At 46.6% G+C, this 24,031-nt stretch overlaps 1 protein-coding gene across 1 annotated transcript in view; it reads right to left on the bottom strand.

The window, feature by feature from the left end:
• Window positions 1–24,031, bottom strand: part of MUC1 (mucin 1, cell surface associated) — a 221,826-nt gene that overhangs the window by 150,358 nt on the left and 47,437 nt on the right. The window contains exons 2-3 of the mRNA XM_069650134.1: window positions 12,163–12,305; window positions 11,583–11,656 (exon numbers count right to left, since the gene is read on the bottom strand). Of these exons, the coding sequence (XP_069506235.1) occupies window positions 11,583–11,656; window positions 12,163–12,305 (217 nt within the window). The remainder of the gene's footprint in view (window positions 1–11,582; window positions 11,657–12,162; window positions 12,306–24,031) is intronic.

Here is a 24,031-nt window from a genome sequence, read left to right as displayed (position 1 = left end):
CCGGTCTGGTGGTGGAGTGGCTCTGATCTTCCCTGAGTGGATTCCTGCCTCCATCATCCCCACTCAAACCTACTCATCCTTTGAAAGCCTAGTCTGCAGGCTGTCTGTCTCGCCTCTCACTAACCCTCTCTCCTGGTCTGACAGCTCTCTCCTCTCTTCCCTCCTTGACCTCCCATGTCCCCAGACTCCATTGCATGCACTGCCAGTCTCCTTCTCCGTCATTAGACTGATGAAGCTTGTGTCTGTCGCTGCATTTGCCTCCTCCTTCATTCCTCCTCCGACCCCTTCATTGGACTCTCCTTCTGACTCAGTTCTAAGTAACCTCCATCTCTCTATCACTGACACCCTGGACATCCTTGCCCCTGTCATGAGGATCCGCATGAAGCCTGCCTTCAAATGCAACTCGGTATGACTCCGACTTCACCGCTTTGAAACGCAAGTGCAAAGCTGCAGAGTTGAAATGGCAGACTTCTAGTTCATCCCCTGACAAACTGGCCTGCCGCCTACTCCAAAGGCAATACCGTCCCTCCATCTGCTCCAAGAAAAGGGCTCATGTCCAAGCCTGCATCTCTGGAGCCACCAATAATATGGCTGAACTCTTTCAAATCTGCAAGGAACTTGCCAATCCTTCTGCAGTACAGGGGCGTTGCTAGGGGGGGGCTAAAGGGGCTATAGCCCCTGATCTTTTGGTTGTAGCCCCGGATATAATCTCAGGAGCTAAAGCCAAAAGACTAGCTAGCCCCCAGTCCCAACAGTTCCGACATCAGCTTAGCCCCGGGTCTTTTCCAGACCTAGCAACTCCCCTGCTGCAGTATCTTCCTCTGCTCCTCCCACCTGGGCCCTCTGCTCTGCACTGGCCACCCACTTTTGCTCTGAAACTCTTGACATCCTGTCATCTGCACCCCAACCTTCTCTCGCGCCTCTTACCCCCCTCAGTTCCCCCATACTCTCCTCTCTCTCGGCCATTGCACCAGATGAGATCTGTAGAGTTTTCCGCTCTATTAAAGTCTCCTCTAAACAGGTGCTCCCCTGCTCTTCCAGAACCATCAAGGACAACATTGCCTCTCTTGCTCCATCCCTGGCTGACCTCTGCAACCACTCATTTGCCACAGGCTCCTTCCCTCAACCCCTTAAGCACTCTCTTATTCACCCTCTCCTAAAAAAAGCTGTCTGCTGACCCTTCTTGCCCGGCTAACTATCACCCTATCTCTATCACGCCTTTTTAGGCAAACTCATGGAGAAGCTGGTCATTCCCTTACTGAACCCCCACACCGAAATGGCTGGCTCCCCCCATGACCACCAAACCGGTTTCAGGGCAGCCAATGGCATGGAAACTGCTCTCACGAACACCCGTGTAGACCGACTTTCTAAACTGGACTCTAACACGCCCTCTGTTCTGATCCTCCGCAATCTTTCTTCTGCTTTTGACATTGTTAACCACTCCATCCTCATCAACCATCTTCATGATAAGCTAGGCATCACGGACAGGGCACTTGTGTGGCTGACATCCTTCCTTTCTAACAGACCTTCTCAAGTGCAGATAGGTCATTTTCTCTCCTCCACCTAACTCTCTACATGTGGCATGACTACTGCAACAGCCTCTTCTTCAACCTGCCTCTTCCCTCCCTTTGCACCCTTTAACTACTCCAGAATAGGACTTTGAGACTTATCCTTGATCTCAAGCCCAGGGACTGCATTTCTCCAACCCTTAAATATCTCCACTGGCTCCTGGTGAACGCAAGGATCAAATTCAAGACCCTTTGCATCATCCACAAGGTTGTCTGTTGCCTGAGATCTCTTTACATCCAACCTGACCTCCCAAAATACCTCCTGGCCAGAGTTCTTCGGTCTTCTGGCTCCAACTCTCGGCAGGTCAAATGTACATACATATGTCTTTGGCGGTATCAATACAGCACGTATGCATTTTGCGATTTTTAAAAGTGAAAATTTAAAATAAATAATCTCGGCAGATTACATATATTCTACAAAAAAATGATTCTCTGTTTTTAAAACATGAGTTTCGTAATCCCACACATGGTGGAGATATTCCACGTTTATAAATGATAATGAAGATTCCATGAAGAAGAATTGCTGTTAGACTGTTCCAGGTTCACCAGATAGGGCAGGAATATGAAGATCACACAATTATAAGCAAGAAGTGAAGCCTGTATTAGAATCCATATTTTCTGGCCCTAAAGTTCATAAAAGTTCTTTATACTGGAGGTCACATAATTACTAAGCACACACACGCATTTGGCAGGTAAAGAAACAGAAGCACAAGGAGGTAAAGTTATCTGCCCAAGATCAAGATTTGAAACTGGTGATTCATGCAATATGGCCAATTGAGCCTGCCTCTGAACCGCATGTCCTGGAAGAGGCAAGGAGACCCTCCACTTGCAGCTATAGTTGCAAGTTGGAGATGTATTTTCCTGTGGCACCGGGACAGGGGATATAACCAAACATCATGAAAAAAGCAGACATTACTCCCTCATCTCATGAGAACAGCATTAGTCTCGTCAGTCTCCCTGTGCTCCCTATTGCGTTCACTTGGCGGGTCATAGAGAGGGTGGTGTCCACGTGGACGCCTAGTAGTGTATTAACTGAAGTAGAGATGGGATCATGGAGCCATCCATTTTGAATGCTAGGCATTGGTGATCAAGCTTCGTGAGCACTGTGGGGAGACCAACAGCAGGATTTCCGTGGTATCCCCATTTAGGCATAGGCGGTTGGCTGCCATCCATTATTGGATGATATTGTAGCCGTGGGCAAGGGTGTTTGCATCATCTTTGTAGTTGCCAGTGAGTGGTTCGAGGTTTTGTGTATCATCAGCATAGTTGATGTATGCTATGCTGAGGGAGTAGAGGATGACAAAGAGTGGTCTGGTGAAAATGTTGCATAGAGAAGGTGATATACAGGTACCTTGGAGTACCCCACAGAGGATGGGTGCTGGAGGGGCATTGACATTGTCAGTGAACACTTTAATGACCCTTCCTTCTAAGAAGGAGGTGATCCGGGCTGTGGCTTCTTTGGAGAAGTTGGCTGAGGTGGTGGCAGATGATTTTGTGATCGACCAGGTCAAACACTGCTGACAGATCGAGGAGGAGTAGAAGAGCTAGCTTCCCTAGGTCTCTGAGTTCGTCTATCTGATTTTTAAGTCGAGTGGCACAGATTCTGTACCATGGCCTGGGCAGAAGCCAGATTGACGCATTCCTAAGATGTGATTGGTGTCCAGGTAGTTTTGGATCTGTAGCTAGGCAGCTCTATTTATGATTTTGAGAAGGAATAGGACGGTGGTGATAGGTCGGTAGTTATTGGGGGCTGTGGGGCCTAGTGATGGCTTTTTTAGGAGTGGGAGAACCCAGGCTTCTTTGGGACTAGTGAACACTATACCTGTGGCAAAGGAGGCATTGATGAAGGCGGTGATGAGGGGTGCTAGGGCCTTGGCGCAGTCCTTGATGGTGGTGGACGGGCATACATCACCTTTGCACTAGGATGGTTTAAGGCTTTTTAGGATGGCCAGGACTTCTGGCCCTGTGACTGGCCGGGAGTGAAATTGTGGGAAAATTGGGATGGAAGTGGAGTGAGCTGCAAGGGGTGGAGTGGGAGGTGACTAGTTTTGCATGGATTTTTTTGTTGTATCGTGACTAGTTTATTGATCATCGCATTTTGGATATTTAAGCACCAGGTTGTGTCCTTGATGATGGGGGAGGGGAGGTAAAGGGTGTTTTGATCTCTCTGCGGATGGTGAAGATTTCCTTTGAGTTTGATTTCACATTGGCTATTCTGAAGTTGAATGTGGTGGATTTGGCAGAGATGATGGCCTGTTTGTAGTCTTTGTAGGCTGAGAGGAACTCTAGTTTAGAAACTTCTGAGGTTTTTTCCCCAGCACGATTCTGCTATATGCTTTTTGTCTCGGAGGACTTGTATGTCAGAGGTATACTGTGAGTTCAGTTTTCTCACTGGTTTAGCTTTCTTTGGGTAAGGAGGGCAGCAGTGTCTAATGCTGATGTTAAGATGATGGTGTAGAGATCTCCAAAGAGATTTGGGTCCTTCATGAGGGTCGGTTTCATTGTTAGTGTGGGCAGAAGTGGCATGATATGGTCTTGGTGAGCTTACGTGAGCTGCGGGTTAGGGATGGGGGTAGAATATGCGTATTGGTTTCGTTTTTTTTTAGGTGAGAGATAGTAAAGGTGATGATGTGGTGGTCTGTCTAAGGGCAAGGGAAGTTGGATTCAATGGTGATCTGGCAGTTGAGGGCTGTAATTCAGTCCAGAGTATGGCCCTTTGAGTAGGTAGGAGCATTAACCAATTGTCGGAAGTTCAGTGCTTTCAGGGAGTTGGATATGGAAGTGGCTATGAGGTCAGAGCAATCGTTAAGACCAAGGTTGAGCTCACCAAGGATGATGATCCGAGTAGTGGCCTTGACATTGTCATCAAGTTTGTGGAGATGGTTTTCTGCAAAGGTAAGTGTGGAACCCGGTAGGCGGTAGATGACGTGGATGGTGATGGCGCTGGTGGGAGAGTTGGAGAGTTTAAGCGTGAGAATGTCTCAATTTTCCTCCAGGGAGGTGTCGAAGGGCCTTATGGAAAGGGAGGGAGAGGGAGTCTTTGGTCAGTAGAGCGACTCCTCCTCCTCTGGTGTTAGGTCTGGCTTTGCGATACATCGTGTACTCTGGGGGATGGCTAGGTGTAGTGCTGGGCCAGTCTAGCTTTGAAATTCCTATGGCGGGAATCCTTGCTAATCCCAATCTCTGCTCCTACTCCCACTATCTGACTCACATCTCTGCCTCTTATCCCCTCAAATTACTCACACAGTGGGCCTTCACACATGGCAGTGATCTATCTGCAAAATATAATATACAACAATACGCATGCAATGTCAATGCTCACATCCCTACTTATATTTCTCCTAAGAACACACACACAGGCACACACACACCCATGCCAGTGGCTAACCTGGGCTCACTGCGCTGACCGCAAACTGATTGTTCTTGGGCTCACCCCTCTGATGAAACACACACCAACGTTTCATCACTGCAAGCCACGCACAGACATACACCGCACCCCTCTTTTCTTGCAGCACCACACAAAACATGGACGGTTAAATGGCAGAGGCGTGCCATAAAAGCCCACGCAACATTACCTTATGCGAAATCACAGACTCAAAAAAAAGCATTGGTGCTCTGTGAATAATACAATGGTGATTTGTGTGTCAAATGAAAAAATATTTACATAGCATACCATTCTTTGTCTATTCAGAGGAGTACACACATTGTGTATTCATCATAGGTGACAAAACGGTGTGGTCTTATGTAGGGAAAAAGAATATATTTTCAGACTCAAGGAAAAGTATCTTTTTTAATCAATGTATTTGTGCACACAATGAATGGAATCATCATAGTGAAGAAATGTACACTCAAAATAAGCCTCAGAGATGGAAAAAGGGCTAGATGTAATACTTCTCGCAATTCGAGAAAAGTGTAAAAAGCAAAAAGCCCTAGTAGGTATTTATCTAACTGAGCAGGAACCAGAAAGAAATGTGCATTCACCTTATCCATAACTATAAGACATGAATAAAATCTGATGAAAACTGCAAGTGAAGTGTATAAACTGAATGAAGCTGTATGTAAAAAGATATGTACAGTCACCCTTGGCAGAAATGGCTAGGCTCACACAAGCGCAAGCAAGAATTATGCATTCATCTAGACCCAAAAAAAATTGCATATTCACACTAAGGGTAAAACAAAGGCCTTACCAAATGTCTAATGGCCTCATTTCAAATCAAAGAGCCTGTTCATCAACCCAGACAAAATCACCACGAGTACATTCTAACCTACCTCAAACAAACCTAAGTGCCGTTCGAGCCAATGATCAGTCAATACAATTGTAAATTCACTTGGTCTTGTACCATAAATGTATGCCTACATGAGCAACGATTCACTAGAATGGTTTAGTCACCTAATCAATAGATAGACATATGCACAAGCCTACCCAAAAGCAGGCTTGTATTCATAGCATGGAGTAATATGCATTCACTCCAGGCAAAAGCATTGCATGTATATTCACCCTAGTCAACATGAACTAGTAGTAACAATCGCTACAGAACGAAGGGAAAGAGAACACATACGTGCGATAAAACGTACCAAAAAGTAGTGCTAATAATGCACAGAGAAAAGTGTAAATGGACACAAAGCCCCTACAAAGTGAAACATCTGTGACTGCACTCATGAATGTCTCCAACTTTCTCTCTAATGCCTGCCACTCCAAACTCTCTCCTATTGCCATCCTTTTGGACCTTTCTGACACTCCTTCCTCCCCGCTCTCCAGGAACTTGGGTTTCGCGAATCTGCTCTTGCCTTGATCACCTCTTATCTGGAAGGTCGATCCTTTAAAAACTCATAGAACTCGCACATCTCTGACACCATCGCTCTCCCTGACAGCGTCCCCCAAGTATCAGTCCTTGGACCTCTGCTCTTTACCCTCTATACTTCTGCCCTAGGAAGATATCTCATCCTTTGGCTTTCACTATCACCTTTTTGCTGATGACACTCAATATTTGTCATCCATTCCCTCCTTCACCCCAGCCAATTCAGAACAGATTACAAACTTATTCAAAGCAATTTGTCACTGGATGGCTCTCCACTGCCTCATGCTGAACTCTTCAAAAATGGAAGTCATCTTTCTCCCCGCTTCCCATGCCATCCCAACCCTCTTGTATCTATTTCCCACCTGACCGTATTGCGCTTTCACCCAAGGCTCACAATCTTGGAGTCCTCTTTGATAGCGACCTATGACTGCAGCAATTCATCACTAACACTGCCTCAGCATTCGGGAAATGTGTTTTTTCTTACTAACCACTCTACAAAAATGCTAATCTCTTCTCTTGTGCTCTGCAGACTGGACTACTGATCAAGCCTACTCCTTGGCCTTCCTCTCTACTCCTTTCTCCCTCTAGACAAAGTCTGCTACTTTGCCACCCGCACTCTCTAAAACCTACCTAGATTCTCTGCCACTTATACCTACCGTCAGCATGCTGAATGGCTCCCCATGCATAACCACTCACTTTCAAGTTCCTTCTCCTAGTTTACAAAGCTATTCTTACCCTTCAGTACCTGTGTCTGATTGTATCTCAATTTACTCACCCTCTTGTTCCCTCTGACCCTCCTCTGCATTCAACGCCTCTTCTTGCATCCGCTATTCCTCCCTACTCACGTTGCATCACTGAAAACCACGCCCATAACAATCCAAGTCAGCCTGACTGTTCAAAGCTCAGCTTAAACTTCACTTACTTGCTAAAGCGCGAGCTCTGTGCCCTCTCCCCATTCTCCCTTAATGACCCCACCATAGCCTACTATGACGCTTAACAGTGTAATTTTGTATAATTAAATAGTACTCCTCTTTAGATTGAAGCACTTGCCCCCCTTAGGTTAATGTCACCTTTGTAAGTCATCTGTTTTCTTATGTACATTTTGTTTCTGTTTGTTTTGTCCTTGGTATATGTCCTAATATTTTGCACCTGCATAAACTGGCTCACTGCTTGTTCTCATCGTTATGCTATTGTATAGGCACCCTTCGTGGGAATGCATGAGCCATCTGTAAATGTGTTATTGTAAGTAATTTCTGGTCGAAATTGGCAACCCTGTTCTTCAAATAAATACAAATATGTTTTTATTTTGTGTTATTGTTAAAAGCACTGACCTAGTCCGAGGGCAGCGGAATGCTGTTCAGAGTGTGGGTAGCCAGCATTTGGGCCGGCATTTTATAACAGTAACGCAGTATTGTCAGTTGAGGTCTGTGTATCGGTATGTGCGTTTTTGGAATTAGTCCTTGATCAGGTGCAGAAAAAGAGATGTTTTGAGAGATTTCCAAAATTGGATAACTGTGGGTCTAAGCCGGTCCGATAGCACAGCGAGTAGAGCACTCGCTTTCACATCTGTGCAGAGCCTGCTGATGCAGGTTCAAATCCCAGCAGGGCTGAACTCAACCTTTCATTCTTCCGAGGTCGATAAACCACACATCATGGCTAATAATCACAGCGCTCAGATGCCTGAGGGTTTGTAGTGCTATATAAATGCTAAATTATTATTATTTTTATTATTAATATTCCGAGGTGACAACAAGATAGAGTTCAAGAGGGTGGGTGCGTGACAAGAGAAGGATTGTTTGCGTGTCCTCGCTTTGCGGACGACTTGTGGTTCAAGGCGGTTGAACGATTTGCTGTATGAGGAGCATATGCCACCCGATATGTGAAGCTCAGCCACCAGGCATGCTGGTGTGCTACTCGTGACTGCTTTTTAGATGATGCATGCAGTCTTGAACCGTATATTAGCCTGCAGAGGAAGCCAATGTAGTTTGCATAGGATGGGGGTGATTCAGTCACATTTCTGTGCACCTGTAATAAGACGTGCTGCAGCGTGGTGGACTGCTTTTATGGGAGCCAAGTGAGCAGCTGGAAGCCCCCTCAGTAGGGCATTTCCCTGTCGATGTGCAAGACCACAAGGGTCTGCACTACGGCCCAGAAGTCCTGCAGTGGGATGATGGGTTTAATTTTGCAAAGGGTAGAGAGTCTGAGCGAGGCTGTTTGGGCCTTCTTGGCTATGTGTTCCTGGAAGGACAGGCTGCTGTCAATGGTGAAGCCTAAGGAATTTTCTGAGTCTGAGAGTTGTGGATCAAATCCTTGTAGGTGCATATCATTGAGGCAAATATATCCCAAAGGACAATTAGGTGCTCAACATTTAGCAGAATGGGTACCCTATTAATTTTGTCTCCCCTCCCTTCAACAATCTTCCAAGACCAGAGATAGCTCTGCACCATCAAGACCAGCAGGTTCTAGAGGTACACATCCTCTTGCCAAAAGGCAGCATAGAGGAAGGTCCAAAGCACGAAAGATGAAAAGGAATGTATTCCCAGGATTTCATGAGTCAAAAGAAACATTGATACAAAACTAAGTGGATTCTGAACCTGAAAACAGCGAACAAAAGGATTGAGAAATAAAAGGTCAGGATTTTGTCCCTTCACCAAATCCTTCAGAATCTGTTGGAAGTAGATGGAATGACCTCCATTGATGTAGAAGACACATACGTCCATGTGCCAATACCCAGAAAGCATGGAAGTTCCTCAGACTCCTAGAAAACAGTCAGCACCAACAGTGTTTTCAAAGTGCATGGCAGTAGTGGAAGGCCACCTCGGAAAATCGGGGACTCCAAATGTGTCCTGAGCGACAAGGTAGTATGGACAGTTTCTCTGCATGGGGCGTAGCAGAAATGTACCTCTTTGCACTAGCAGAAAATGCTAAATGCACATTCTTTGATTGAAGGTACACAGGTGACAGCTGGAGTGGGACTGACGTGTTGCTGAAGTGGCTAAACACATTTCTCTACACCTTTCCTCAGCCCATGCGCCTACTCCGAATGATACAGAAACTCAAGGAATCAAGAGTAACAGTGATCTTGGCTGCCCCAGCCTGCCCTCGCTAGTGCTGGCAAACGGATCTCCTGTACTTGTCCACAGAAGTCTGGGGATCCGACCAGACCTACCAGGTAGACAAGATCTCATGTACAGGACGAATCTCAATGTGTTTCCCTACAAGCAACATGAAGTGTACATTCAACTGGGTCAGAGGCAGAATACAAAGTGTGATCTTCCAATCCACAACCAAAAGAAGTGCATTTAAACTGCAGAAAAATGTAAGGTAAGAGCACAAACTGTAGCCAGAAGTAAAATAAAAAGATTTCGATATTCACTCTAAATAAATAAATAAAATATATAAAATATCATATAATATCACTCTAAACAACAAAGGAAGCAAGCATGGACAAAGCCAACAATTTGGATGTGTATGCCAATTTGGCTCTAATGGTACGACCTGGCCATAAGATGGCAACACTGCAAAATGCGTGTGAGTACCAGGGCATATGATAGAAGTGCTTGGCAAATGCCTACCCAACACCTGTAACAAAGCGAAAACTGTTGCCATTGCTAATTCTTAGTTTTAACTAGTCTTCAGTGTAAGCACATTCATACTGTGTATACATCAAGTGGCTGAATGCAAAAGCTACATAACATTGGCATATCCTTATAGAACACGTGTTGATGTTACTGCTTGATAAATAATCTCACTCAAAGAGATCCAAGGATGATGTGTTTTGGGCAGTGAATGGCAGGCAGTGGGTGGGATTGGTCAAAGGACCTTGGTCAGATGCAGTCAATGGGCCTCATTACGAGGTGGGCGGTAAGGGATTACCGGCACCAGTAAGGGCACCGGTGCCGGTAATCCCTTACCGCCCTACTACGTGTTCCATTTGCGGGTCCTCCCTTAACACCTGGTTTGTCCAGACGTTAAGGACGGGACCTGCAAAAAGGACTCTGGAGCTAATAACTGTACCGCAATTTGCGGCTCAAATGGGGGCTCAAATGGGAATGGGGAAGGACCCTGGTGAATGGGGAATTACCGGTCCCCGCCAACCTTGGAATGGACCGGTAATTGCTCCATTCACCAGGGTGGAGTCGGAAGGGTTTTGGAGGCAGCAATGGCGCTAATAGCGCCATGGCTACCTCCAACCTCGTAATGAGGCCCAATGGGTGGGTTGATAACCAGAAAACGCCGCTCTCCCACCTAGCCACAGTCCAATGCAATCATTTTGACTTATAGATTGTGCTTCAGCGACCCTTGTAGCACAAACTAAAAATGGGCCTGTTCACATCAAATCCATGTGTTCATCTGGACCCACAAAGAATTTCACACCAATGAAATACAAAACGAAGTGTGCCTTGTCATCATCTAAATGCAATACGAAATGATTAATTACACACTGCAAAGCCAAAAGAATAGTCTTAATCAACACAGCCAAGACCGAAAAGAGTCCATTTGACCTTACCAAAAGCAAAGCTAAATAATTTTGCGAGCCAAGGACCAGCAAAAAGAATTGTAAATTCCTTTCGGGACCCTAGGTAAAAAACGTGCATATTCTCGCCAGCGAAAAGTGCAGACAGTGTGTATACTTACAGAGCCAGACTTCAAGAGAAGTGTTAGCTAACTATCAAGAAACTAGACTTGCACACAAACCTACCAAAAAGGAGTGTGCATTCAGTCTGTATTCACAGCACAGATTAAGGTGAATTCACGGTAGGCAAAAGCATAATGCACTGTCAGCCCAGTTCAATCAAAAACAATCATCACAGAAAAAAAGCAAAGAGAACAGTAGATCCAACCACAGAGAGGAGCAAAAAGTAGTGTTTATTTACGGATATTTACAGGCGGAGGGAAGTGTAAATTGACACTGAGCCCCTGGAAAGTGAAACAACAGTGATGCTTGGGACAGAGTAGAGGAGTAGGCGTTGTGACGGATGTTAGTGCCTGGCCACCATGACATTTCGGGTGGGTTCTGTGTCTGGAAGAATGTATGTGCCCCCCACGCCCTTAGATGAAAGAGGGTAAATGTGGGAATTCACAAAGCCCTGCTAGAAATATTTATTGTAGTCCAAGGGCCTATTCATCTGGACATACCCACAATGCATCTTGACTACTTGCAAATATCAATGAACATATGGCCATTTTCAAGCTGCTCTCCATTGTACCCTACCTGAATCTCACCACACTGACTCCAAGGTAGCTCGACGCTGTGGAACAATTACTGCAGTTGTAGACTTGGTTACACTGAGGGGGAAACAGAGTGAAATAGTGAACATTAGGAAGAGACCAGGGTCCCAGAGCACACAGAGCCCCTGGGGAATCTGGCATGCATTCAGACACCCCCCTTCCAGAAGCCCAGGCCTGTGCATACATCTTCCCGTTTCTCATAGATCAGACCAACATATGTGTCTCAACTGTTCTAGCCCGTGTTCTTTAATTTGGAAACAATGGTGGGGCTCCACCTTGAGTGGTGTGGAACCCCTTTTTTGCTGTTTTACCTACAACCTTGAAGTACTTCTGTTCAGGCTATTTGATATGATAATGAATTCCTACACATTATTTCTTACGTTTATTTCAGCAAAGCTAGGTGGGTAAGAAACATGGCCCTCGTTTCAAGACTCAACCCCTGAGCCACCAAAAGCCCACCAGACCGGGGCGCCATCAAATAAAAGGTCAGTCTCTGCTTCCTCTATCAGATAGGGTGGAGCCCCATATGAAGCGAGTGTGCCCTGTGCCTAGCCGAGGCTTACCATGGCTTCGATCGAATGGCTCAAGTTCTGGTAGGCAGAAGAAGAGTTGGTCTCCAAATCCGAGCTGAAGACTCGATTGGTTATGTGGAAATTTAGGTTGAAATCTTTCAGCTGAGGCGACGTGAGTTTCACTGCAGGCGGCACTGTAGTGGGAGCAATTTCAGAAACGAGAAGAAAAGATAAGGATTAATTTACTATGATATTTCAAATTTTAAAACCTTCTGTGCAGATGAAAGAGCTGGTTTGAATCCCCTCACACCACCTGCAAAGACCACCTGAAAAGACAGAGACGGCTGAGTGAGTGTGAATTTTAAATTCGAGGCATGAGCAGTGACTGATCCATCAATGCTCCATGCACTTTGTGCAGTGTGTGAGAAGATGATCTACCCATAGCCAGCCTCATGAGGAAGCAGCACACCCAGTGCCAGGTGGAAAAGTGGCACTTGTTTTATGTGGCATCTTCGGGTCAACCTGCATTTGTAGCATCATTCCTTTGCATGTCTGCACTTGTAGGCCTAGTTTTACAATGGAGAAAACCAAAAGGCAAGGCCCACAACACACTACAGAAGACTAAACCAATCACACACAAATCATCCCACAACCTCGCACAACAAACATCACCTACCCCTTACCAACTAAAAACCAACCCATCACACAGAGACTGTTTTTTCCAAATTGAAGATCCCAAAAGCAGATCAAAGCTCTCTAGCACTTTCCCTCTCTATCCCACAAACTAAGCCCTCCGAACCCTCCTTCCTTTTTAGATCCACCAGAGCTCCTGGTGACCATGAAAATGGCAGTTGTGCGTGGTTTCATTCACCATAAAATAACTTAACACATTGGGGGTCAATCCGAGTTTGGAGGTAAGTAACTGTCCTTACCGGCATGGAGCAAATAACGTGTCCGTGTAGTCACGAGCCCGCTAATAGAGGGCTATTACGACTTTGCAGGCACAAGCTTTGCGCCATGACATTAAGGGCATCACCGCCATGCCGTAAAAGGCCCGAAAAATGCCCTTAGCGGCATCATGTAAAGCGCAGATTGCACTACCAGCATGAATCAATGGGACATTAGCGACCACCGCTAATAGCGGTCACCGCTATTATCGGTGACAGCTTATAACGGTCCCCGTAAACAAGCACAACTGGAAGTAGCGCCATCGCACAGGAACGGGAAGGAGCACGGCGGCCATCTTTAAAAACACAATCCATTGCTATCCTCAGCAGCCAGGAGCTGTTGGATACTGCTGTTTGTGAAAACTCATCCTCTAACATACCACAATGCCTAAGGCTGTGAAGAAGGGCGCCTCCCGCCAGCGCAAGGAGTGCTTCAATGAAGGTGAGCTGACCATGCTAGCTGACACCCTGCAAGAACATACAGATGTCGTGTTTGCCCAGAGTATGAAGAGGGAGGCCATAATACACAAGAAGGAGATCTGGGCACTTGTGGCGCAAAAAGGAACACCCCCCGCACTGTCAAGGACTGCAGTAAGCGGTGGGACGACTTGCGGCTGCGAGTCCACAACATACTCTCTGCCAAGAGGAGCCAGGCAATGTCAACTGGTGGAGGTGCAAGCTCCCCTATAAAGCTGTCCCGGTGGGAGGAAGTCTGTGCTAGCCTGATTGGCGTGGAGGGCATAGAAGGGGTCGGAGACATGGAGTGCGGCACCACAACATCAGCGGATGGAGGTGAGTGTCCTAAGGGAACACTGTAATGCAGAGTCTGATGAAAGTCCACCAATATGTCTGTCCAAAGAGGCAAGCCATGGGCCAATACACACACATTCCCAGAAAAGTTGTCGGACACAGCACAGACACATGCAGTTGCCTGCACCAAGGCAATGCCGTACCTGACACATACCACACAAAGATATAAATGGCACAAGTCACACTGCATGCAGGCCCCAACAAATATGCATATCACATACCACACGTCTGCCCCAACATGAGTGACCCCGACGTATGCCTGCATTACCCACCCATGTAGCAAGCAACATGATCATCCAAACTCAAATGCCTATTACCCTCGATTGTGTAGATGATCAATTGTACAAATGTATGCATGATGCCTATCAAACCATCACTCATGCCATCTCTCTCTTCGACCCCCACAGGCTCAGACCATGACAGCGATGAGCAGGACTCACCCCCACAGCCAAATACACCCCGGAAGAAGGCCCGGGATGAGGCCAACAGGCCTTCCACCTCAAAGGGCCAACCCAAAGCCCGCCATGCACCACCAAGGAAACCACCTCAAGTTGCCACAGCACCGGTGCTGCCAAAGGCCGTCGAGGCAGAAGCCCCAACACCTGTCACACTGCCACAGGATACAGTTGAGGCTCCACACTCAGCAGAGTCTAGTTCGGTCGGGAGGTGGCAGCCACAGTACCCCTGGCTGAGGAGGAGGCACAAGAAGAGGTGTGGGTGCCCATGGAGGACAATTCCTCCGAACTGCCCCGCACACCCAGTCCACTACCATCCCCCAAGGTCACATCTTTGGAGTCTGATCACGGCACCACCCCGGAGCAGTCTGGTGGGGAGCATAATCAAGGGGCCATGAGACCCATAGTGGAGCGCATTGAAGCCGAACATGACACCCAAGCACCACCCACCTCTACAGATGCACCGGCGGGGCCACAGCGGCATGAGGAGCTGATTGCCCTTGTGCGTCCGTTTGTGGATGACAATGCCCAATCAAGGCTTGAGTGGTGTGAAAACACTGCCTCCCTGGGCAAGATCATTTCCGACATTACTAATAGACAGTGCGAGGAGGTATCCACCCTGCGGTGGGTCCTCGGCCGCACCGCTGAGGCTATGGAGGCTGACCATCCAGCACCCCAGATGGAGCAGGCGGCCACACCATCGTCCTCCAGCTCAACCCAGACCAGCCCACTCCACAGGTCGTCGCACACCCTGCGCCAGGTGGAAATGCCGCCACCAGATCCAGGGAGTGCCAAAAAGTAGACTGGCCAGCCTGATGAAGGCATTAGACACTTGTTGGGACATGTGTGGGGTAGTTGTGGGGGAGAGGAAGGGGCGTGAGGTTGTGTGGGGGAGTTGTGGAGGGAGGGGGAGGGGGGTGAGAGTGTGTGGGGGAGGGGGCGGGGGTGAGGATGGTGAAGGGTTAGTGCACTTTCGTTTTCATTGTATATTTCAATACACCCGTTGTGTTAAAAGAAAGACTTGAGTGGACACTCATCATTGCGCATGTGTCATTTATTCATATACAGTGCATAGTGTACATCTACCCCCACAACCAGTGCCCTCTGTCCAACTATCATGTCACCCTCTGCAGCCATGTGTGTCAGTAATGTTGTGCAATCACTGACTGACGCACAGCACATCCCTCCTGTGCATCGGCACCGCAATGATGTGCAGCCACTTCTTCATCCCCTTCATCATCACCAGGTGGTTGCAGTTCAATGTCAGGGGGCAGGGACATGTTGCGTCGGATACACATGTTGTGCGGCATGACACATGCCATAATGATCTTGGCCACCTTCTCATGCCTGTAGAGGAGTGCCCCACCCCCACTTCAACAGGCCAAAGGTCTGCTCAATGACCACACAGGTACGGGTGTGGGATCGATAGTAGCCCTCCTCGTGCCTGTTCTGTGGGTTCTCTGACAGGGGTGAGGAGCCACGGCATCAAGGGATAGCCTCTGTCACCTGCGAAAAAAGGTATATGTCAGTCGATTGATGATGGACAGCTGTACTAGTCACACATGCCGGCAGATTATCGTTGGTCACATGCACATATCCATGGTTGTTTGCACGCCATTTTTAGGCCCTCAATGTGTCCTGTGCCAGGGAATTATGGTGTGGGTTGCATCTTCAAGATGATACACGGTGGGCTATGCCGTCTTGTAGCTCATGCATTGTGTACGCATACAGCTGTGTCCGTGTCCATTTAGTGATGTGTTGTGTTCTGTAGGATTTTCTGATTGGGAGCGTTGGCAGTAGGCTCTGCAATATTGGCATTCAGTGCTGATTTTTTCCATGGTGACATGCAGCTTTCCTGTGGTTGATCCCGGATATCGGGCACAACAATGTGTGATGATCTTGCTGGTGTCGCATACCATCTGCACTTTGATGGAGTTGTATTGCTTGCGGTTGCGGTACACCACCTCCATGGCATGCAGGACCACCAACTCCATGTGGGTGCAGTCGAGGGCACCTATACAATTTGGCATGCCTGCCAGTGCATGGAAACCTACTTTTGTTTCAAAAATCTCCTGGGGAGTCCGTGGTAGGGATATGTAGTCCCTTGTGTGCTTGAAGAGGGCATCCAGCACTTGCTTCAGAATGCGAGAAAATAAGGGTGGTGATATGCCATGCATGTGCCCCACTGTGTGCTGGTTGGTGCCTGTGGCAAGGAATTGGAGCACAGACACTACCTTCAGTAGAAGGGGGATGGCGGTGCGTATTTCAGTGAGGCTGACTATGTTGTCGTGTATCATGTCCACAATGGTGGTGATGGTGCCCCGGTCTAGACGGTACAGGGTGTGGATCTGCTCAGGGGTTAGGTTGAAAGGACTGGCTCTGATGCGAGGGATTGGGGCTGCCTGCGTGGTTACACTGGCTGCACTGGTGGGGAATGCTGGGCCTGTCTCACCCTCCTTCTCCTGCTGCGTCTCCTCTGTGGTGCCTGCTGTTGCTGTTGTTGTTGGTGGTGGTGTTGCAATCCAAGCATGTCCTCCAGCTCCAGTATTGCTACTACTATTGGAATCATCTTAGTCTGGGAAGGGGTGTGGTGTGTGGGCGTGCTCCCTTTGTACTGGCCCAGACTCCATTGCCTCCACCTGTGCTGATAGTGTGCACCTGTGGCAGTTGGGAACACTGAACATACCATTTTACGGTTGGTTCTCGATGCCGGTATTCATGGCATGCCGGTATCCACTATTTGCACCTTCATGATGCCGGTATTTGCTTGTCTGCCTGAATTGTGATTTACTCCCTTTAGTGGCATGCCGCTATTGACGGTAGGATGGGCCGTGTGCCTGCGCCCATGCCGCTATTAGAGGCACCATTATTTATTGTGCCGCTAATAGCGGGTTGGCAGGTCGGAATAGCCCGGAGCGGTAAACGATGCCGGTAATCCTTTACCGGCATCTTTTTTCCCTTACCTCCAATCTCGGAATGACCCCCATTGTTGCTGATTGAATTGCAGGGACTGTCTGAAGGTGTCACGTGTGACACGCACCACATGCCAGCCAAGAGGGTGATCTCACACTCAGTGGCAGCTGTGAAGAGTGTTTCCTCAAGCACAGGGCTCAGTTAACATGAAGGTGTTCTCATGACCATTCATTATAATGGAGTACTCCTCCATGCTAAGTAGTCACGCGACCCCCAGCGGTCAGCCTTCAACTTCTTAGAAGGACAAGTGGCGTTCAGCCACACAAGATATTGAGGTCCATTACATCTCTGAGGGTCTGGAAAAAAAACAGCTGTTATTTCTATATACCGGCCCATTTACCGGACAGGCAGAGTACAGAGTACTGGCAAAAACCTGTTGGTATTACTGGCACCGGTATTACTGAATACCCTCCAAAGGGACTCCATGCAATGAGGATTTACTGCCCTTCCCACCACCTGTAATATCCTGGTAATTCCGGGATATCAGGCGGCGGGAATGGTAATACCGTTTCACCAGCGGGACACCACCAAACTCCTCTTGAGGGCCATTGTCTTTCCTAAGGAGGGCAAAGCAAGTGAGGTCAATCAATATTGGTGGAGTAAAATATGAATTGCCCTATTTTATATTGCTGTAATATCTTTCAACACTGGGATGTATTGCTGTTTGCATAAGTCGTGCCTCTTTTTATTTTTTTATTTTTTTATTTTTTTTTTATTTTTTTTTTGCATTTTCTTGCCTCTTTTTAATGGTAGGATGAAGTTTGTATTAGTTGAGTAACTGCAATTTGTATCATTATTATGTGTTTTCATGGGTGTTTGTGATTCATTATTTATTCTGATGGGTTGTATTTGATATTGGAATGTTGTTTTTGCAGTTTAGTTGACTTTTTATCTGAATAAAGTAATTTGATGATATAATGGAGTACTCATTGTTTTCTCCATCTGTGCTTGCAGCAGGCCAGGCTGAGGGCTTTATTTCACATGACCATGTGGTTCTATTTGAATGGATGATTTTGCGGGCCACATTGGTAACACGAGCGAAACCTGACTGTAGGTGTTTTTGTAACTGTAAATGCGAATGCAGGTTTTAATAAAAATGCACTATGGTAAATGGTGCAGTAAACAGTGTGTTGGCCTGGACCACTTTTGAAATGCATGTGGGAATAAATGTTCATTTTCTCTGCATGAACCGTTTTGGGCTTGGTCTTGGTGGCATATGAGCGCACAAATTTCTACAGGCCATGCGTCAGCTAACTTTCAATGAAGTATAGGAAGTTATATTTTGTTACTGTGATTTATACCACACACCACAGCCACTTGCATGGTCTCCAGGCGCACGGCAGATCTGAACGAGAGCCAGGTAAGTTAGGTAAGTGAGGAGCGAGAGAGAACGTGCAAGCTAGCTCTGCTGTTGTTGATGCATGCCGATCGAAATCCCCCACCGCATTGAATGCAAGTGTTTTCCTGGGTGCTCTTTGTCGCAAGCATAAAGGTTTTTGTGTCCAGAAAGGAGACCTTGTGTGCCCATGATAATAGGATATTTTGGCTGGAGCTGGGGCATGAAAGATGGTTGTAGAGGTGCAGTGTTCTTTTGGGAGTTGTGTGAGTGCCATATTTGGTAAGCGTGTGAGGTGTTTGAATTTACAAGTTCAAATGTTAATTGGTAGGTTAGCAAACATTGCCAGGGCATAGAATAGTATCATAGTCAAAATTGTGGAATGCCCGTGAGCAAATCACAGTGTTGCGCAAAACAAAATGTGGCTACCTTGGGATATTCAAGACCTCATACATCAACCCTTGCTCAAAAAGGCCACACTCAATACCCTTCCAACAACCAACTACAGACGAATCTGCCTATTCCCAACTTTGCCTTTTCACAAAAACCAACCACTTACTGACCCTGCCCAGTCCATCTTCAGACCCCTATGAGGAATTGAATTGTGCCTAGTCTCCATCTGGGATGATCTCAAAAGAACCGCTGAGTGGGAAGGTTGTGTCGCACTAACTCTTCTCGAACTCTCAGCAGTTTTCGACACCATTGACCAACATAACCTCATGGATAGACTCCACTCTCTCAGCATCAGGGACGCAGCTCTGAAATGGATCTCCTCCTTCCTCTTCAACAAATTACAAATTACAGACATGGCTCCCTTCTCTTCGACTCCCATCCTGTTACACATGGAGTGCCACAGGACCCCTCTCTCTTTCCCCTCTATTCTTTAACCTTTACCCGAGCCCCCTCCCTGCTCTCATCCGCTCCCACAGCCTGTCCCGCTACAGTTAGGCAGACAACACCCAGTTCATCTTCAATATCCCAAAGTACCATTCCTCCACCTCCCCCGATCTCCCAACATGCCTCTGAGAAATCGACTACATGATGATGGCTAACCACCTCCTTCATAACCCTGGAAAAGCTGAGATCATGATCTGCAGGAAGACTGCCCTATTCTTCCAACCCACTCAATGGCCACACTCTCTAGGCCCACCCCCCGCCACCTCCACCGCAGTAAAATCCTTGGAGGCACTATGTACTCAGACCTGACACTATCACATCACATCAACTCAGTGACAAAAGCCTGCTACCTACACATACGCATCCTCCGATGCATCATCCCCTTCCTGACATTTCCGCAACAGTCACTGTGATCATGGCCATCGTCCTCTCATGCTTAGACCATGCCAACTCCCTATACCTGGGGGTCCCCTCATCACAACTTGAAAACTCCAACGGGTACAAAACACTGTCCTTCACTGGCTGCCGATCGGGCGACGATCCACCTTCAAGGCAATGTGCATCACTCACCGAGCACTGCACAATTTAGGACCAGAATATCTACAATACAAACTCACACACTGCAGGCCCACCAGAAACCTATAATCCGGCACAGCTCTCCTCCTCATTCTCCCAATCACAAAATCGGCCATAATAAGGGGATCTTCTTTCTCAGCCCAAACTCTCACAATCTGGAACTCGATTCCATTTAGCATTTTGCCACATAGAGGAACACCTCGCTTTCTGGAAGGCTCTCAAGAGCTGGCTCTTCCCTTCTGCTTCCTAACTTAGTCCACCTCCTGGGGAAGCTATCACCCCAAGACAGAAAGCCTGGGCACCTGATGAGTCACCTGATGAAACAACAAAGTGGTACCTTGCCCGCACAGAAAGGATTCCAGTTAAACCGTATGATATGATCTGGTCCAGCTCTGAGAATAATCAGTCTTCTTGATTCGCCTACTCTCCCTAAAGTCTATCGCAGCACCCATACACTATCCAGATCTCCAGGGGTCGCTAACTACAAATGCACGCAAGCATTTAGAATCCTCCTTCATATCTCACATCTAGGACCTTGGTCCTCCAAGGGCGTTCACCTCACAGTGCTTCAAGGCCATATCAAGGGCCGTAGGTGTGATACAAATGCCATATAACATATAACAGCAAGACAGTGTGGCACAAATTGCCATGGGGCAGCACGGATAGCATTCTGTGGGACAACATGAAGCAAAAGCCACATTATAGCATGCAGAACATTGCTGTGAAATGGAAGAAGATGGACATTCCCTGGTTGTTTTGCCGAAGCTCAATGAGCTAGGGAAAACCATGGGTTTGGATCTAAATTGCTTTCTAGGGCATAATGCGTATTGCTTCCGGTTGCTTGGTGATACCTTGAAAATTAGGCTGAAACCCCAATTCATTAGTGGTCAAAGAAATGAAGGGACCCAGAACCTCTTTTCATACCCCATCTTCACGATTATAATGCTATAATGCATAGCTTAATATCCTGCCCCACAGTGATTAAAATATGTTTGGGTACTCCCTTTCAGGCCCCTTAGCCTCTTTTGGAATCAGAATTACAAACAAGTGGCATTTCAAGGACAACATTAGCAGTCCACAACAAAGGTACTTGTGTTCTAGCATAGGCACAGGACACTTTCTAAAAACATCAGCCACGACAAAGATTTAGTCTAGATGCAAGAAACAGATCAGTAGCCGTATGAAAAGAGGAGAAAGGATTCACATTAGTAATCTCACGGAATGTAAGTGTTCAAGCATGGAGACAGATTTGAAACAACAACAAAAAGGTACACATATTATTGCATAGAATAGAGAGAATAGAGAGTGGCTATACATTGGAAGCTACTAGAAAGGTGCATGTATTCAAACATAGGCAGAGATTAGAAAGGAGCTATGGTTGTCAAGCAGTACTGTTAGTCAGCGAAGAAACAATTTACTTTGTGGTGTGCAATGTATCACGGCTACTATTATTATATAAGAAGCAACACCATAGCCAATAGAACTAAATCACTCATGGGAGCTGGCCATTTGGAATGTTTAGAGGCTGTACATTTTGATAGGCTAGGCACCAGAAGATTAAATGAGTTGCCCAGGAACACACATATTAGTTAAGAGGTGAAGCTGGGTTTGGAGACAATCTGCAGTATCTGCACTTGACACAATATTTAACTGTTGTTATAAGGTGCAATTATTTGTAAATGGTTGACTTTCATGAACCGAAATAATGCCATTTTGTAGAACTGACTTGGAAACTACTCGAATCAAATAATAGCCCAGCATGATATATTTCAAAATAAAACTATAAAACCAGGTTATGCTAAATCAGAATGATTCTAGCTTATTTGTCTCCATCATAAAGGCAAGTATAGAAGTACCACAATATTAAGCGATGTGAGCTTACAAGATTTTAGCTCTTTTTTTCTATAGTATTCAACACACAGGCTTGTGGACTGTTATGTATGATGTTCTGATGTACCTTTGCAATTTTATAAAAAAGCACATCTTTTTTATGCCAAATAAGCAGACCCAAATATTGTCGTGTCAAAGGCATTTGACATTTGGAGGCGTCTCTTCTGTCTAGGGCCCCTTCTACTCAAAAGGGTGCATTAAAAAGGTCAGTCTTTTGGCTACGAAATGCCATGGAAGGCAGCCGAGTACTATCTAGTCACGTGACAAGAGGATTTGTCCATGATTACTGCATCAGTGGCTGGCAAAGCTGTGGTATGAACCTTAATACTATTGGTTAACCCGTCTTGAATTTGACTACCAAATCCTCTCTCCTGTCCAACACTATGCGCTTGTCATTGGGAGTGACTGCCCAGTTTTTACAACCCACGTTGGGAGGAACAAAGCTTCAGACCTGCACCATACTTATGGTGTGCTACTTTGTGTAGCTAGTGTTATCTGGTGCAGGTGCATTATTTTGTTTCACGGTAGGTGTTACTATCACAAAAGTATAGAAGCACATGCAAGTTTATCAACCTCTGACATAGGAAGGGCTGAGTCTGCCTCTTTGGAATTTGGAACTGTGGTGTGGCTTATAAACACATATTTCTGTAATGAGAGCTTAACACACTGAGCTATCTTCTGAAAAATCATTATGCATCTCAACTTTCAGGATTGCACTTGAGCAATTTATTTTTCACAGAAGAGTTAGAATGCCACCGGAGTTATGCTATAGTGAAGGGACAAACTGGGCCAGCTTATTTTAAAGGTGACCTGTTCATTTTAGGGGTGGCTGTACAGTAGTGCCAAGCAGCTGTGCCAAGACCCTTGAAAACATGGCCCTGACACTAATGCATTACAGGCTCCAAGCACCCACATGCGTGGTTGGAGCATATTTCAGTGTGAGAGATAGTTAATGGGCCTGTCACTGTGAAATGCGGTAAAACATAAACATTCATTTCTATCCTTGTTTGAAGGATAGATTTGCAGGTGCGAGAGAAGCGGTACAGAAGTGATCCTGTCATGCATTGGGCCTTCAACTGCATCTTCTCCAAACTGGCGCAGGTTAAGGTCTTTCATTTTTGCCCATCCCTTTTGTGGATTCATGATGTGCATTAAAATGTGCAAAAATGCCCCCTTATTTGCACAAATGTGCAAAGGGAGTAATAAATGGCATCTGATTGTGGGCATGTAAAATGCGCACATTCAGATTCCTTCCAGGTATTTGGGTGCACCTTTTTTGGAACAAGTGATGAGATGCGCTAGCAAATAAGGTTTGAGAATCTGACCCACAGTGTGTACTACAGTGAGCACACAAAGCTACATCCACACAAAGCAACATCCCGGCAGTAGGTTTAGAGCTTCAGCTAAGTACCATAGAACATTCTGCAACATTTTATTTAGGCTTTGTAAAAAGTGGGCACTGGCCTCTTTGAACCAGGCAGACATGTGACCCCCTCCCTCTCCCAGATCGTTGTGACCCCTTTGCCCTCCCATAAAGACGCCTCTGCCCACAGTGTTAGAAGAAGCCGATCCTCTGTGTCTTTCTGGTGTAGCCTGTGGTTTCCAGCAGTGTAGCATCACCGGATCTCAGTGTCCTTCTTGGTTGGCAATGCATGATCTTTCCTTAGATGAATTCGGCTTGCTGCTCCTGAGTGGCTCTTCGGTGGAGAGCTCTTAGGGCTGTGTTCCCTCCTGTGGAGTCTGAGTGGTAGCCATCTTGCCTCTGTGTTCTGGATTTTTTGAAGTGTCTTGGTAAATGAATCCAGCATGCTGAGCAATATGCTGTTGCCAAAGTCGATTATTGATAAAAGTAGCAAATTGATAGCAAGGGTCACGTGCAGGAAGGTCAGGAAGGGAGTTACCCGCATGAGTGAGAATACATGGCAGGAACATTCCTTTACTTGACTGTTGACTTTTCCAGGGTGAGTCGCTTGCTCTTAAGAATCCCAAGGTTCTCAATCACTTTCAGGGGAAATAACCATGCCTTTTGCCTAGTG

This window comes from Ambystoma mexicanum, chromosome 1p (assembly GCF_040938575.1).
Source record: "Ambystoma mexicanum isolate Mex_15411 chromosome 1p, UKY_AmexF1_1, whole genome shotgun sequence".
NCBI classification, from domain to species: domain Eukaryota; kingdom Metazoa; phylum Chordata; class Amphibia; order Caudata; family Ambystomatidae; genus Ambystoma; species Ambystoma mexicanum.
Note: the sequence above shows the minus strand (reverse complement) of the source record. Positions and strands in the feature narration are given on the sequence as shown.